The sequence below is a fragment of the Arachis ipaensis genome, chromosome B8 (genome assembly GCF_059453495.1).
Source record: "Arachis ipaensis isolate K30076 ecotype BB chromosome B8, ASM5945349v1, whole genome shotgun sequence".
NCBI classification, from domain to species: Eukaryota; Viridiplantae; Streptophyta; class Magnoliopsida; order Fabales; family Fabaceae; genus Arachis; species Arachis ipaensis.
In genome coordinates this window covers 50,833,394-50,850,911 of record NC_142443.1, presented here as the reverse complement: position 1 = coordinate 50,850,911, position 17,518 = coordinate 50,833,394, and the positions used below count along the sequence as shown (strand labels likewise).

General features: G+C 34.0%; 1 protein-coding gene across 1 annotated transcript; it reads right to left on the bottom strand.

Annotated features, from left to right (window-relative positions):
• Positions 1-186: 186 nt before the first annotated feature.
• LOC107626882 (uncharacterized) lies at positions 187-3,727 on the bottom strand. Its single transcript, XM_088495574.1, has 3 exons — positions 1,137-3,727; positions 981-1,044; positions 187-888 (listed from the first exon to the last, which is right to left on the bottom strand). Exons 1-3 carry the CDS (start codon positions 3,725-3,727, stop codon positions 187-189), a joined length of 3,357 nt encoding a protein of 1,118 aa, XP_088351700.1.
• Positions 3,728-17,518: the final 13,791 nt, after the last annotated feature.

Genomic DNA, 17,518 nt, shown 5'->3' with positions numbered 1-17,518 from the left:
ACATGTCAGCTTAATGAGTGTGGGACAGAGTTATGCTTTAAATATATTGAATTTTTAAGACAACTAGATTAAGTTACATGACAACATATGTAAAGAACAATATATATAAGCTAAATATTAAGAACAATGTATGTAAAGAACAATATATATAAGCTAAAACAATACAAGCTAAAAATGATTACCCTATTAAAAATCAATATCATCATCAAAGTCTGCAACATCATCATCTTCATTTTTATTAGCCCCAGAACTAGAGCCGATGGACAATTCAACAATGCGGTCCTCTCCAAATGGAGACTTAAGACTGATAGGAGGCTCGGTGTCAGAAATCCTAGAAGGATTGCTCTCATCCGCTTGATAAGCTACATCATTCTCTTCCCCATCCTCCTCTACATGTACATGATTGATTTCAATTCGACCTCTTGGTTTAGTGTTTACAACAACACGCCACATAGACTTGCAATTTCCAGGATAAGGTAAGAAGTAAACTTGTTTAGCTTTTTGGGCGACAATGAAAGGATCATAGTGGCGATATCTTTTACTATGGTTGACTTCAGTTATTTTGTAGTCATTATGAATACGTGTTCCATTTGGACGACTTGGATCATACCATTGACATTTGAATAAAACAACTCGATTATAGTCACTACCAGTGTATTCAAGCTCGAGTATATCTTCTAATACTCCAAACCAATCACTTTCCCCGCTGCCTATATCACCTTTAACAAACACACCGGTGTTATCGGTTTTTTTTCCTTTTGACCTTGCAAGGGTATGAAATGTATATCCATTTACTTTATAAATTGGATAACTTGTTGCTTTGTTTGAAGGACCCCAAGAAAGTGATTGCAAACCAGGATCAACAATTTCATTACATTGATTTTGAACCTAGTTAGAAACATGCAACAAATTATAAGATATGTGATTCAAATCTTTAGTTAGAAACCTTTACAATAAATGATACGAATTTATGCACTTACATATGATGCAAACCAAGGGGGAAATCGGTCATCGCTTTCTCCAGGACAAGTTTCTTTCCAAAACCTTGATGAAAGTAGGACTAGAGTTTATAAGCTATGGGATTCGTTAGTAGAAAAAGTGTAATTAACTGTTTAATAAAAGATTTGGGCACTTACATGTAGAAAGGGCTAACTTTGCTTTCATTGAGTAGAATATGCAAATGAGCTGCGGCCTTGTCTCGTTCATCTAACCAATGATCTTTAGCTTTACCAACCTTGCGACCAGGTCTATTAAATATTGATAAAGAGGCTTTAATTGTGTCTTCGCCGTCATCATTTCTTCCCACACGGGTTCGCCTCGATAAGATATGTGGTTCAAAGTAGAAAGAAACAAAACTTGAAGTCTCCTTTGCCAAGAAAGCCTCACAAATCGAACCTTCAACCCTTGCTCTATTTTTTACTGTTCGCTTGAATGCTCCTATCACCCGTTCAAACGGATACATCCACCTATATTGGACAGGTCCACACACACGTGCCTCATATGCTAGATGAATTGGCAAATGCTCCATCACATTAAAGAATCCTGGGGGAAATATCCTTTCTAACTTGCAAAGGATAATGGGAATATTCTGCTCCATAACCTCTAAATCATGAACCTTGAGAGTGGTTGAACACAAGTCTTTGAAAAATTGGCTTAACTCGGTAAGAGGTTTCCATATATTTGTAGGTAGTTCTCTGAATGCAGTTGGAAGCAAGCACTGCATAAAAATGTGACAATCATGGCTCTTCATACCAATAAACCTCCCTTGGGAAAGACTTACACATCTAGCAAGGTTAGATGCATAACCATCTGGAAATCTAAGTTGTTGCACCCACCTATACACGTCTTGTTGTTGTTCAAAAGTTAAAGTATAAGCTGCCTTAGGTTTGGACCAACAATTATCACCGACATGCCGCAAATGTAAATCTGGACGCTTGCACAGTTCAGCCAGGTCTAACCTAGCCTTTTCATTGTCTTTAGTTCTATCAGTGTCCATAACAGTATTCATTATGTTATCAAGCACATTCTTCTCTATGTGCATTACATCAAGACAGTGACGAACCAGGTTATCCTTCCAATAAGGTAACTCCCAAAACACACTTTGCTTAGTCCAATTGTGAGTAATACCATACTCTCGCGATTTGATCCACTTTCCATTATCTGATATCTTCCCAAGTCCTTTAACCCTTTGCCAAATCTCCAAACCACTTAATCTGGTAGGAGCCTCTTCACTTTCTATTTTATTCTTCCTGAAGTCATTCTTATTGCGCCTATAAGGGTGGTTTGTCGGCAAAAACCTCCGATGACAATCAAACCATGATGCCTTGCCTCCATGTGATAGTGTAAAAGACTTGGTATCCTCCATGCAAATAGGACATGATAATCTTCCTTGTGTCATCCACCCAGACAACATCCCATAAGCCGGGAAATCATTGATAGTCCACATCAATGCTGCCTTTAAGACGAAATTCTTTTTTTCTACAATATCATACGTCAAAACACCAGGATTCCACAACTCATTTAATTCGTCAATCAAGGGTCCCAAGAATACATCAATGTTGGCTTTAGGGTTATTAGGACCAGGTATTAAGCAAGTCAAGAACAAATAAGGATCTTTCATACACATTCCAGGAGGTAGATTGTATGGAATTACAATTACGGGCCAACAAGAATAAGGCTTGCTAAATTGGATATTTGGGGTAAACCCATCAGAGCAAAGACCTAACCTAATGTTTCTAGGCTCCAAAGCAAAATCAGAGTGGATACGGTCAAAGCTTTTCCATGCCTCCCCATGTGACGGATGGGTCATCACGCCATCATCACGTTGGTTTTTTATATGCCACGTCATGTGCGGAGCTGAACTCATTGATGCATAAAGCCTTCGAAGTCTAGGGATTAAGGGTAGGTAGTGCATCCGTCTGACAGGAACTCTCTTGGACTTACAACCACCATCGGAAATAGGCTTGAATCTAGGTGCTTCACAAAACTTGCAACTAGTTAGAGCAGCATCGTCTTTTCGATACAACATGCAATTGTTTGAGCAACAATCTATTTTGATTGCCTTCAATCCAAGCTTTTGCACTAACTTCTTAGCCTCATAGTAATCCCTAGGTATGGCACTACCCTCAGGAGCAATTTTCCTAATTAAGGTGGCCCACTGCTTAAATGACTCCTGTGATTGGTTTCCCTCGGCCTTAATGCATAGCATTCTAACAGCTATCGATAGTTGAGAGTGCACACAACCTTCCCACAAAGGCTTTTGAGCTGCCTCAAGAAGATCAAAAAAATTTTTAGCCTCTACATGAGGATCCTCTGGACCAACAGAATCGAAAACCATTTCATGATACCTTCTGGAGTTGTCTTCCCAGCTAATGTCATACATATCACATTCTTCTACATTTGCACCACTTCCTGAACCACCTTCCCCACAATTATTGAATCCCGTCTGATTAATCCCTATGTCGTCAATCTCTCCATGTTCTGTCCAAATCCAATAATTTGGCATAAACCCCTTTTCCCACAAATGCATCTTAATAATGTTCAGCTCTTTATAATTTGTGCATCTACACTTAACGCATGGGCATCTACACTTTCCTTCCGACTTCACAACATCTAACTTACTAATTGTTTCTATAAACTCCTCAACCTTGTCATAAAACTCAGGTTTAATACCCCCTCTTGTTGGATTCAACCTATCATACATCCACACTCGATGGTGCCAAGACATTTCTTACGAATTCGATATTTTTAGTACCTATAAATCATCCAACACAAGCAACATTTCATCTATCATATAACATCCTATCAATATTTAATCATATCAATATTTTCAATGCAATACAAGCAACAACACAACACAAGTACTATTTCATTTATCATACAATACCCTAGAAATCAATGAAATTTATAACACAATAATTGCACTAACCTTAACTCCAAGCAAAAAGTTGAAGGGATTAGACCAAAAATCTCTGAGCAAACATAAATATGAGTAGTGATGATAAGATAAAAGGATATCTAACAAAATGTTAGATGAACTTGATAACAGGGTAGCACCTGAAACAGGGTAGCGAATATATATTAATTTATGTAGTGAAGGAAGAAGAGATATATATGTAGGAAAGAGATATATATGTAGTGAAGGGAGAAGAGATTTAATTATATCTATGCAGAAAACCCATCTCACTTTGGGTGTTTGGCTTTGTGTTTCAATTATATAAACTAAGTTCTGCCTATCAGCTGAGTAAATTTGAGGATATAATTTCTTAATATTAATGAACCAAAATTTTTAACATAAATATCAATAAGTTAATATATTTTCTACTATTTCAATTTTGTTGACTGTTCTAACAAGATTGCAAATAAAAGTTTTTCTTTTTTATTTTACAGATAGTGGCTACAAAATTAGGTGGCTGCAAAATTAAAGAATAATACATAAAATAATAAATATTTGTATTTTTATGTAAAGTAGTAAATATATAATTTTTTTATTTATTTAAAAAGAAGGCAACTATGACACCAACGTAATTTTATATAAAATTAATAAATTAAAATAATAATGATGATATGATGAAACATGAAAGTAGAGAGTGAAAATGTGTTAAAAGCTTTTTCATGTGTTAAAAGCTTTTATTTTGCTTGCATGTAGAGTTTTATTCTAAAAAAAAAAAAGTATAGATTATGGATGTTATTTTAAAATTTAAATGATATGGTCTATATATTGACCACCCTTACGCAACACGTCAATTTCAATAAAAATGAATTAAACATTTTTCTTACCCCAACAAATCAAAACAAAAACTATGCCAATTCGAAAAAATTAAATATACAAGAAAAAATATAAGAATCCAGAAACTTTTTTGTTTTTAGAAAGATTCTCTAGAAACATGATTCAGGAGGATTATTACAAACTTTTACAGAATGGTAAATAAATTTTAGTATTTTTTGTTCTCTAATAATGGAGTAAGTACATATTAGAACTAGGGTAACTTATTAGATATATATATCTTATTATTACAAATGGTAGCTAAATATAGTATCCCCTTATAATGATTATTATTTTGATAATGTATATATATCTAGCTTTCATTATATTAGACCGTATATATTGTATCCAGTTTAGCCACATTATCAAATCAAAATTATAATCACAACTCACAAGTGAACATTATTAACATTTTTGTACACTGACAACTGTATTAAGAAACATATATTCGGCTATTCTTATGGAATAATGTTAAATTCCAACTGTATACAGTATAAACGAATAAAACGATAAATTTTAACCTTTTTTAAGACACCATTAATGCATATTCTTTTTACTAATAATATTATGCATCACATTATACTGAGCTACTGTTTTTATGTAGTAGTAGTGAACTGTTAGCAGTTCATGAGTTCTCACACGCTAAAACAAATCCCTTACAATATTTTAAATGTATGCAGAAAAGTTATCAGTTCTGTTATAACTATCCTAACTTCTTATCTCTATAACAAACTATACAAAGAAAATGGATTAAGCAAATAGAGAATTTTAAGACTTCCTTCAACAAGCAAGCAACCATATTGTTTATAACTACTTACTTCTGAGTCCTGCAAGTATTATCACTGAGTCCACTGATTTTGAACTCAAAATTATTAACCTTGATTCTGAGGTTTTTCAGCACACTTTTTGCCTGAAAGTAAACAAAAAGAAAGCATCACAGTTCAATAAACATAAAAATCAGAACCTTGTTACAATTAAAATAAAGATAGCAATATCACCTTGGTCCAATCAATAAAATCTGGATGTTTCACATTCTAATTCTCACAAAGGAAGTCCAGTACAGGGCCAGGCTTTACAACCATAGTAGTTGACACATCTTTAAAAGAAGATAAGAATAAATGGTGTCAATTCAAAAACACAAGGAAAACAGAATTTTCCATGCATGTACCTTTAAAATCTTACCAAGATAAGAAGGAGTGATGGGTAGTACATAACATACTATCTTTGTGAAGAATGAATGGACACTTACAGCCAAGGACCAGAGGGACAAAGACACAACATCACCAAATTATTTGAAAAGGATTCATTTGATTGAGAGAAATGGACACTTACAGCCGAGGAATCTTCCAAGTGAGGGAGAGCTAACAGCTTCAACAGAATTAGACAGCTCAACCTATAGAGGCCCCAAATCACAGAATAAGTTCTAATCTAGCATAAACTTAAAAATTAGACAGCAGGTGCAAAAAGTGTTTCTCAAGCCATCACATGTCCACATTTGCTATTATTTCACAATTGTTACACTGCCAGTTCATCAACTCTAACTACTTGTTTCTCCAACTTAAACTACAAACTCTGACAAGCTTTATTTTCAATATATGTTTCAAATTACTCAGTATCACTAGAAAGAGTTTTATCCAACTAATATCATTAACTAAAGTTTGTCTGGACAATTCATAGAAATAAAAAATAAAAAGAGAAAATTAATAGTTAAAAGAAGCAGAGATGAATGAAAGAGTTTGAAGTACCTTCCAACATTTGCTCTTTGTAGTTGATTGTGTTGGAAGAAAGAAGTGTTGTGAAGCTTTGAAAAAACTGAAGATTTAGTAGTAGTAGCAAATGAATAAGGTAAAGCCATGATTAGTTTATCCAGAGTTATCTTTATTTTCTTCTAAGAACAAAAGGAGTAATTGAAGGGCAGAACAATCTGTTTGGGAGCAAATTAGATATTTGTATGGTTCATATTTGAGAAAGCCACTCAAAAGATAACATAAAAGAATAAAATATTGAAAAATATATGATTACTCTTTTTTTTATATGATAATATTCATTCTTAACAAACGTAGATATACATGTATAATCCCCTGTTGTCACACTGAAAACTGCAGAAATTGATATTTGATGGATCCTCAAATTGATATTTAAAAGACAAAAAAACCATGAAACCATATAAGCACACATAAACACACCTAAGCATGATCAAAATGAACAGCAAAACCCAGCTAGGCATTTTGTGATTCACTCAGTAATAAGTATACATATACTCCAAATCCAACACTGGAGAAAAAGGAGCTGTTCACAATATTATGGTGAAATGGGCAGAGCTAATTGAAGAAAATGTGTGACACTTGAGATTAAATGAATGAAACAGGACATGGGTGGACTTATTAATAAAATTAACATTGCCAATTATATATTCTTTCACACTGTAAGTACTTCAAACCAGTATCAGTCACACTGTTGTAACTTGTAATGATAATTAATATCATGAACTTTTGATCAATTATTTAAATATTTTTCATTAAAGAGAATATGAAATCATTCAAGCCAAGCAAGTCTTTTCATTATAATGATAACATTTGAAAGCCAACTTGCATGCAACAGGAAACAACTTATTAAGAGCATGCTGAGGAAAAACACAGAACATAGAGATTGCTGAGATTCATCCGATTGAGGGAAATGGACACTTACAACCGAGGAATCTTCCAAGTGAGGGAGAGCTAACAGCTTCAACAAGTGCAGAAGACAACCTCGAGAACCGGATGGTTGATCTTACAACATCAGAATCAACAACCTCGAGAGAGAGAGTAACGAGCAAAAGAAGCGTCATCTGAAGAAAAATACAAAATACAAACGAATAGAAAAGTTAGGGTTTGCGATCTACCAGTTGCGCGAAGGGAATCTGACAAAGAAAGCGCTGATCTGGAACGAAAAGAAGCTCGGAATCCGACGGCGACGGATCTTCTACGGTGGCGGTGGAGGCTGTGTCTGTGTAGCGGCTGCGGTGGCTGCGCCGCTGAGGGGCTGCGAGGCTGTAGGGGTTGCGGGGAGCTGCGAGGGCTCATGCGGGGGCTGCGTGGCTGCAGTGACGGCAGAGACTGCGGTGGCTGTGGGCGGCGGGGTGCAGGGCGAAGTTGGCGAGTGAATGGAGTGAATGGTGTGAATGGCGAGTGAATGGGTTAGTCTTCAACTGGGTTTTCAATATTTCCGACGGATTTAACTTAAATTACAGACGGATTTTCCGTCTGTAATAATTTAATAAAACGCGCGTTTCGTCTGCATAATTACAGACGGAAAATCCGTCTGTAACCATTCCACGGAAAAAAAAATTAATTTTTCTGACGGAATTATAGACGGATTTTCTTTTCCGTCTGTAATTTATGTTAATCTATTTTTTTTTGTTTTCCGACAAAAAAATCCCTCTGAAATTCCGTCTGTATTTCAGTGGGATAAAATCCGTCGGAAATATCCGTCTGTAATAGCTAGTTTTCTAGTAGTGAATATAAATTCAATCAATTAGTAACAATCTTATTAGTGTTATAATCAAAATGAATCACACAAATTTTATTTTTAAATAAATTATATATTTCATCTAAACTTGACCATAAATAATTTTTAGATATTTAAAATAAATTTCCAATTATATATGTTATATAAAATATTTATTTATTATAAAAATTATGTTTTTACTACACGTAAATTTGAATAACAATATTTACGATGATAAATATCTAAATAAAAAAAAATAATTTTTACATAATATGCAACTTTAAAAAGTAATATATATATATATATATATATTATTAAAAATTATAAATTTATTATTACGAAGATTAATATTAACTTATAAAAATAATATCTACTTTCAATAATTTTTAAATAAAAATAATATCTACTTTAAATAGTAAATTTTTTTGAATTACAGGCAGTAACAATGCACATACCTTATAATTATATGATATGATATGAATATAAAATAAGAAATTTTTTTTAAAAGATAGTTTCTCAAAAATAAAATAGGAACAAATAAAAATTTGAACTATATATAAAAACATATTTTAACATGTCATTAGCAAATTATATTCACATTATATAATTCTAATTGTGTTACATATATGCTTGAGTGCTTGACATGGGTAAGCGAGAATCATCCGAATCACCTCCAGGTAGCTAGAACAAAAGAGACACAAGAGAGGTTAGCATTAGTGCTATTCTTAACCAACTCTTACATTATCCGTACTTCAACCATATACCTCACATACCCCAATTTTTCTATTCTATGTACCACGGTTTTTATACTGCTGCAGCATATTCTAACCAATCTCCGACAACCATGCATCCATCACTATACAACATATTCCCACCATCATTTATTGTAGGTCCAACTGTCACAAATTTTCAGCCTCCTACTCTCTTATATCCTTTTCAATCTACTAATCCAAGAGATACAGATGAAATTCTTAAACTGCTAAAGTCTCCACAGCATCATCAGTCTGACTCTGGTACAAATAAAAAAGCATCAAAACAGACAAGTGTACGCGATAAGAAGATATCTACAGTCAGAAGAAGAATTGTCTGAAAATAAGGTTGGTATGAATGCTACCTCCATTAAAGGAAAATTTTCAAAAAATAAAAAAATTCCACCAGGGACCTCACACAAATCTCTAACTGAGGAGCAAAAGGCACTCTTAAAAAAGAGTACACCAAGTAGATATTCTATTAGCATGCCTACCCTAAACCAGAAAAAAATCGAGCACAATAAACAGAGAATTGAATGGCCATCTGTAAGTTCTCATTTCACAAGCATTCGCATCATTCATCTACGGTTACATAACTTAGTGATCTCACCAATTTTTTGCAGTGGATCCCGATTTTATTTAAGCCTCTACATACATGGATTTGGATGACTTAGATATTAAAATGGCAACCTATGTGTTTGCACCAAATAAAAGAAGGTTAAATATCTCATTATCTATCTACCAAAAAATTTTAAAAATAGTACAATATTAATGTGATTCGTATTTGTAGTGATGAGGTATTGGCGACAACAAACAAATTTAGCAGAACTCGTGGCAATTTCAAGTCATTAATTCCCAAGGAGTGGGTGCATGGGGATGTAAGTGCATAATTATACTGCTATCTCTAGCATACTTTTAATTCCTAATAAATTTATTATTTACCACATAGGTGTTGGATTTGGTGGCTACTATGCTAACCATGCAAGAGAAAGAAATAGGATGTCAAACACACTGGTATTTGCCAGCTGTGTTTTTGGTACACAATGTGTTTTTCAGGCTTGTTACCATTTTTATTTATTTTATCTTATTACTTAATTGGTGTCACTGACTTAGCCCCTAACTATTAAATTCAGCAATTCATACTGCAATGTGATACCAGAATTGAAGTTCTGTTGAAATATTATAAAAAAGAATTTATGGGAAAAGTTGATGAAGGTCTAAAAAAGGTATATGATTTATTGTATTTTTAATTTTTTAATTATTTAATGGCATTTATCTTTATGAACTGATCTATACCTTTTATTTTTTTAAAAAAAATTGTATCTAGTAATATTCTAATACGTGAAAGTTGGTACTAAATTTTTTTACCTGTCAACGAGAACAACACACATTGGTATCTGGTTGTTTTTGATTTGTGCAATCATCAAACAATTCTGCTAGACTCCCTATCGATTGCTTCAGATAAAGAGCAAAAGAGATCGAGTATAGTAAAGCTGGTAAATTAACTTTCCCCATTTTCATTTTTATGACATTTTTTAGGTTTCAAATATCGTCCTTTATTTAATTTTTTCTATATAAATAGGCAAAATATCTGGAAGATATGCTCAAGTATGACTCGTTCTATAAATACAACACTCCGTTCAGACCAAGGATACTTGATTTTGCACTTGTGGATATGCTAGAAACAGGAGAACAAGCTCCTAGCTCGTAAGGAATATCTGTAGTTGTGTTTTCCTCTTTCAAATTTTTATCTGTATAAGCTAACCGTGTCTTATTTAACACAGTAATGATTGTGGGGTATGGGTGGCAACCTGGATGACAAACTATAAGAAGACGTATAGTTATACAATAAATGTAATTTTCGGTTGCTAAAAAAAATAGTACTTCAATTGCTAATGTGTATGGTTTTGTTGGTAACCTAAAATATTTATATTTTTCAGGTTAATGATGGTACAAGGATGCGACTTGCGTTGGATTTGATTCTAAGGCCCCACAACTTGATGCTGCGTAATGTCATTGACTCTGCTACCAGGAATTACAATAAGTATAAATAGAAGGAGTCAAACAAAAATTAAATAATCGTAATTGTCACGTAGTCATGTTTAGTTTATATTAACTACTAAGACTTGTTAGTTTCATCTCTTTTACTTAAAAAATTATTATGCACTATATTTTTTATGGACTCTTTTTGAAAATTAATGTTTTTGTCTTTCGTTCAATTATAGTTGAATTTAGGTGAAGTTTAATTTTCACTCTAGCATTTTGATTCCTTGAACCACTTCTGTGTTGTAAGCTTAATTGAAAATTTGATACTAAAATATATTAAGCATTTTAAAATAAAAACAACATGAGAGAGTGGTTATAATCTATCTTCTGAAAATTGGTTCGGACCGGCCGGTTGAACTGGTTGAACCATGAACCGCTACAAAAAATAACTCGGACAAATGTTAAAACTCCCAATTTCAAAAACCACAATTGAACCTTCGAACCGGCCAGGAACTGGTCGGTCGAACCGAACCGTGACCTGGCCAGTTTTTTGGAATAAGGAAAAATGCAAATTTTTTAAAACGGTTCGAACCGACTAGTCGAACCGGTCAAATCCTAAACCGAGGGGAAAAGCGGTTCGGACAATGGACAAAACCGTAGATTTTGAAAACCATGATCAAACCAGTGAACCGGTCGAACCAAACTGTGACCCTACCAGCTTTTTAATTTTTGCTCAAAACGCTGCGTTTGTCAGCAAAAGAACCCTAGCCTTCAGTCTTCACTCTTCAGCAAGGTTCTGAAAACCGGTTCGGATCGGCTGGTCGAACCATTTGAACCGTGAACCGCACAGCAAAGTGAGTCGGGCAAACAGAAAAATTGGAAAATTTGAAAACTGGAATTGAACTGGTGAACGGCCGGTAACCAGTCGGTTGAACCGAACCGTGACCCGGCCGATTTTTTAAATTTTGCAAAACGCCATCGTTTTGCTGGGATGCCCTAGCCAATTACCCAACCCAGCAACCTTAGCTCCACACAATGACTAAACGTGAACCCATGCCTGCCATCACCCTCGAGCTCCTCCTTCCTCTCTCCGTCATCGATCTCACTCCCTCACCTCCGTCCATCTCCTGCCGCCGTTGCCGAAACAAGCTTCGAAGCCACCGTCGTTATCGTGCAGCTCTGTTCCACCATCGTGCAGCTACTGTTTCAGCTTTGAAAGCACCATCGCGCAGCTCGGTTCCATCGTCGCTGGGCTCGCCTCCTTTTTCCGTCGTGTAGCTCTGTTCCATCGTCGTCGGCGCTATCTCTGTTCTACCTGTCATCCCTTCGGTTGTGCCCTTGTCCCCCTTTTGCTCAGGATCTGCTATGCTCTGTTCTATGGCTTCTAGCTTCTAGGTATTTTTTTATAACAATTATTGAATAATTGTTGTTAGTTAATTTGTGAACTTGTTATGGGTTGAATAATTGTTAAATACGTGTTAATTAATCTGTGAATCTTACTGTTTTTACCGTGAATTACTCCATTGTTAATGATTCTGATAATTCATCCGCAGAAGGTGATGGGGTCTTAAGGCTTGAATCTTTTGAAACTAAGTGTTGCATGTGGGGTATGCCTGTTTTGTGTCTTCTTTTTCTTTGAGAACTTAGCTTTGTTATGCTTGATAAATTGTGCCAATTATGAATTTCTTGAAATTGGTATGCCTCTGTAGATTCTAAATAGTGCGATTCATGTTTCTAATTTTGATAATTTGAGTAGTTTATGAAGCATGGTTCACTGTTATTGCAAATGATTTGGGATTGCTTTTGAGGAGTGTATGATTTGGGACTGCATTTGAGGTAGTTGAGACCTGAATGGCAAGAACAAGTTACTAAACCAAGCATATTTCTATGTAATCTTATTTTGAATTATTCATGTGTTCTTCCTTCTTTTAATTCTTTGAATGTAACTACTGATCTTCCTTGGTACCCAGGAGTTTACTAGACATGTTTCAGTTAAATTATTTCCTCACTTCATTTCATTTAATCATATATTCATGTTCTTTTTCTTTTCCAAAATTAGTTTCTCTTTTTATTTGCATAGCTGTTATGACATGGTTTGTTTATTGAAGCTTCAGTTTAAATCCATTCTTCACCTTCCTTGAGCTGCCCCTTGGTGGGATATTACAATTTTGTGATGAATAAATCTGTATTAACATAGCTATTATATTATTTGGTGCCTGAATTTCATTATTGTGAAGAGTCAGTACAGTGCTATTGCAATATACTTGTCTGTGCCTTAATTCAGTTAATTGTTACTCTCTCCATATAACAATGATTTATGGAATGGAGGGAGTAATAGTTACTGAACAAACATAAAGTGGACCTTTCATTTCATTAAATATATTTAGTAATATTTTCCCCCCATTTTCCTGCACAGTTGTGGTTTTTAATATATTGTAGCCTGGGAACATATCAAAGGCTTTCTGTGGAGAACAAGTTGGAACACTAGCAGACCAAACTGGATCAATAAGCTAACATTTAATTCAACTAAATTCAATTATATTAGTTAGCAAGCTACAGCCGTTAAGTTGAGCACTGTGATGGATACCTCGAGAAGAAAATATAAAAAGACCCAACAGCTTCAAAGTGCATGGTGCAATCAATGGAAACTGTGTTTTGGAGTTGAAGTCTCTAGTTTCCTATCCCTAGGATTTGAGATGGTGTTGTATTTAAGTATGAATTTTTGTAGAGAAAAGAAGGAAAAAAAGAAAAAAGAATGCTTGTGTAATAACCTTATCTGTTTAGGAAAATTATATCAAAGTGTCCATCTATTTACATTTAAATTTAATTAAATTAATAGTTGACTAATTACATACCATAGTCCATAGCTACCTCGTTCAAGTTTTGAACAATAACAATCATGCTATATTGCTATGCAATAATTAACACCAGACTTCAAATATGATAATATTTTGGTTATTATTATTTTATTTGGAATTTGGACACTCTTGTCTTGTACGACATATAATACGACTCAACTTGTGTCAATCAAGGATAGAAAGGAGAAAAAGGAAAAAATTTCTAATTTGGAATAACCAAACACAGCTTGAATTATATCGTCACAAATATTCCCATAATTACAGTGTAGCAAAAAGTTTGGGATCCCATTCTTTGTGAAATCCATGTATCTATCTATATCGTTACTTTAAAAGATGTTTACATTCTCTGCTCTTCTCTTCGGCATCCCTGTTATAATGGTAGAACAATATTCATCATCATAGAACTAGGTAGCATCGTAAATGAATTATCAGACAAATCAATTACCTGCAATGAAAAGAAGAATTTGCATTGTGGTCTCTTAGCTTGAAGTGAGTGAGAATATAAACATGATGTTTAGTGAGCAATATTATAGTTTTTAATTAAAAAAAATTATCATCTTGAAAATTTGTTCCTTCCACCTTTCGTCAATAAATCCTCATACAAAAACTAAACAATGCTAAGGTATTTGGAAGCTCATAAAGTGAAGGAGGAATATGACTTTACCCTAAAAAGATGCTGCCAAAATTCAAATGCACAGAAGTTAGGGATAGAGTTTTCCTATAAAAAGCATTAGTAACTGGAGTTTTCCTATAAAAAGCATTGATGATGATAATAATAACAACAACAACAATAATAACAATAATGATAATTACAACAGTTTCTGCTCAAGATATCAAGATCATATTAACTAACCTTTTGGATCATTGATAGCCTTAGATCCAGCACAGCACAGTGAAAGAGCTTGAAGCCTCAAGGATAACTTTAGAATAGACGGACTCTCATGATCCTCAAGTTTGTTGAAAAATGAACTAGTGACCGATCATATAAACGTGACCATCACAATTCGGCCAGTTCTTCCCTCCTATAAAAGTTATCATATTTTTTGTAATGGTTTGACTTAAAAAAAGAACTCAAACATCGAACTTCCAATATATATATATATATATATATATATATATATATATATATAAATCAGTGTCAATAACACAATAAAAACAACGTCGACAACATTTATAATGATACAGCCTTATGAACCAGCCCTAATTTTTATAAATTGATAGCACAAGCACTTGAAAGGGAGATATAATCAGCAATTTTAACATGCATAAATTAAAAATATAATATATAAATTATAACTCTATGGCTTTTTGTTGTTGATGACATCATTCAAAAGTCCAGCCCATGCATTGCTATCACTGGGTCCACTAGAATACGACGAGACATGAGAAAACTGAGGATATGATGTAATTCCGGCAGTAGAAGGATATTAGTTGAAGTACGCCATGCCATTTGGAACAGGATGAAAAGGAATAGGGAGGACTCCACCATAAGGTTGATAAGGAAGTACCAATGGATAATGATGCATAGGATATTGTAGCAATCTTGGTATCTTGGTTGTGGCTGCATTTGGAACTTCGGTCACTTCTATTCCGGATGTGTTGGTCTTATCTTTTAATGTCTCTTGAGTTAGAGTGATTTCTTCGGTCTAAACATAAATCATAATTTTTAAATAATTACGATACAAAATTTAAAAAAATAAATAAAGAAACTAGTCAGACAAGCTAGAGTCGAGTAAGACTTTTCTCAAAGTGTTGGCCTCACTCACCCTTAAACTCTCAGTTGCCCTTTGATAAACCACTATTTTATAATTTATCTTGTGCTTAATTGAGTGGATTTTATCAATCTTTCATACACTTATTCATACTATTTGCATGGTTTTACATTCTCCTTCCTGATTTTGTGCTATGATTAAAAATATGTTTCTATTGGCCTTTAAATTACTAACTTTAATCCTCTCCTATTACCATTAGATGCCTTGATATGTGTGTTAAATGATTTCAGAGTTTATAGGGCAGGAATGGCATAGAGGATGGAAAGAAAGCATGCAAAAGTGGAAGGAATACAAGAAACTGAAGGAACTGCTAAAGCTGTCCAGCCTGACCTCTCTGCACTCAAACGGTCATAACTTAAGCTACAGAGGTCCAAATGATGCGGTTTTAGTTGCGTTGGAAATCTAACGTCCGGGGCTTCAATTTGATATATAATTTGTCATAGCTGTTCCAAAGTTAGGCGACGCGAACGCGTGAATGACGCGCTCGCGTCGCATCTGCGAACTTCAATCCGCGCGGACGCGTGGACGACGCCTCCGCGTCACTTTGCCGTGACCTGAACGTAACAGAAATCGCTGGAGGCGACTTCTGGGCTGTTTTTGACCTAGTTTTCGGCCCGGAAAATACATATTAGAGGCTATAAAGTGGGAGAATGCATCCATTCATCAACAAGCTCACAATTCATAATTTTTAGGATTAGATGTAGTTTTTAGAGAGAGAGGTTCTCTCCTCTGTCTTAGGATTTAGGATTAGGATTTCTTTTAATTTTAGGATTACTTCTCTTCAAGTACAAGTTCAATGTTCCTCTTATTTATTTTCTACTTTATTATATACTTTTAATTATTATTTATCTTTTCAATTTGGCTTATGCTACATTCATATTATGATTTTCTTAATTAATATTATTTGAGGTATTTCAGATTTAAGATTGCTTTGCTTTATTTATATTGATGCTTTTAATTTAATTTAGATATTTTCTCCTTTTTGGCTTGGGTTAAGTAATTGGTAACGCTTGAGCTGTCAAATAAAGCAGTGGTTGAAATTGGGAGTTGCTCCAATAACTCTACTCTTTCCATAGGAATTGACTAGGACCTGAGGATTAAGCTAATTAATCCACTTGATTTACCTTCATAGTTAGAGGTTAACAAAGTGGGATTAAAATCCAATTCTCATCACAACTGATAAGGATAGGACTTCCAATTCTATTACCTTGCCAAGAGTTTATTTTATTATTACTATTTTATTTTTCTTATCCTTTAACATACTGCTTCCTTACTTTCAAAACCCCCAATTTACAAGACTCATAACCAATAATAAGAACATACTTCCCTGCAATTCCTTGAGAAGACGACCCGAGGTTTAAATACTCAGTTATCAATTTTAAAGAGGTTTGTTACTTGTGACAACCAAAACGTTTGTAAGAAAGGTTGATTGCTTGGTTTAGTAACTATACTTGCAACGAGAGTTTACTATAACTTCTAAACCATCAATCTTTAGTTCTTTCAAAATGGCGCCGTTGCCGGGGAATTGCAAACGTGTGCCTTATTATTGGTTATTGTAAATATTTGATTTTTGCTTGTATATTTGTTTTTATTTTTGTTTTTATTTTTGCTTTTTCATAAATTAAGAGGTTATTGATTTTTATTTAGTTATTAAAAAAAATTTTCAAAAATTTGTTCTTCGTGTTCATCTTGATCTTTAAGTTGTTCTTCGTGTTCATCTTGACCTTCAAGTTGTTCTTAGTTGTTTTCTTCGTTTTGATCTAACAATTTTAAGTTTGGTGTCATTTTATTGTTTTTCTCTTTCCTCATTAAATTCAAAAAAAAAAATTCAGTTTTTGATTTAAAATTTTTATCTTATCTTATCTTAGTTTTAAATTTCAAAATTCAAATATTTTTTTTCAA

Coding starts and splice junctions, on each gene's coding strand:
- LOC107626882 (XM_088495574.1), bottom strand. CDS start 3,727: ATGTCTTGGCACCATCGAGTGTGGATGTATGATAGGTTGAATCCAACA. Junction 1,045..1,136: donor AAAGTTAGCCCTTTCTACAT/GTAAGTGCCCAA, acceptor ACTTTCATCAAG/GTTTTGGAAAGAAACTTGTC. Junction 889..980: donor CCCCTTGGTTTGCATCATAT/GTAAGTGCATAA, acceptor GTTTCTAACTAG/GTTCAAAATCAATGTAATGA.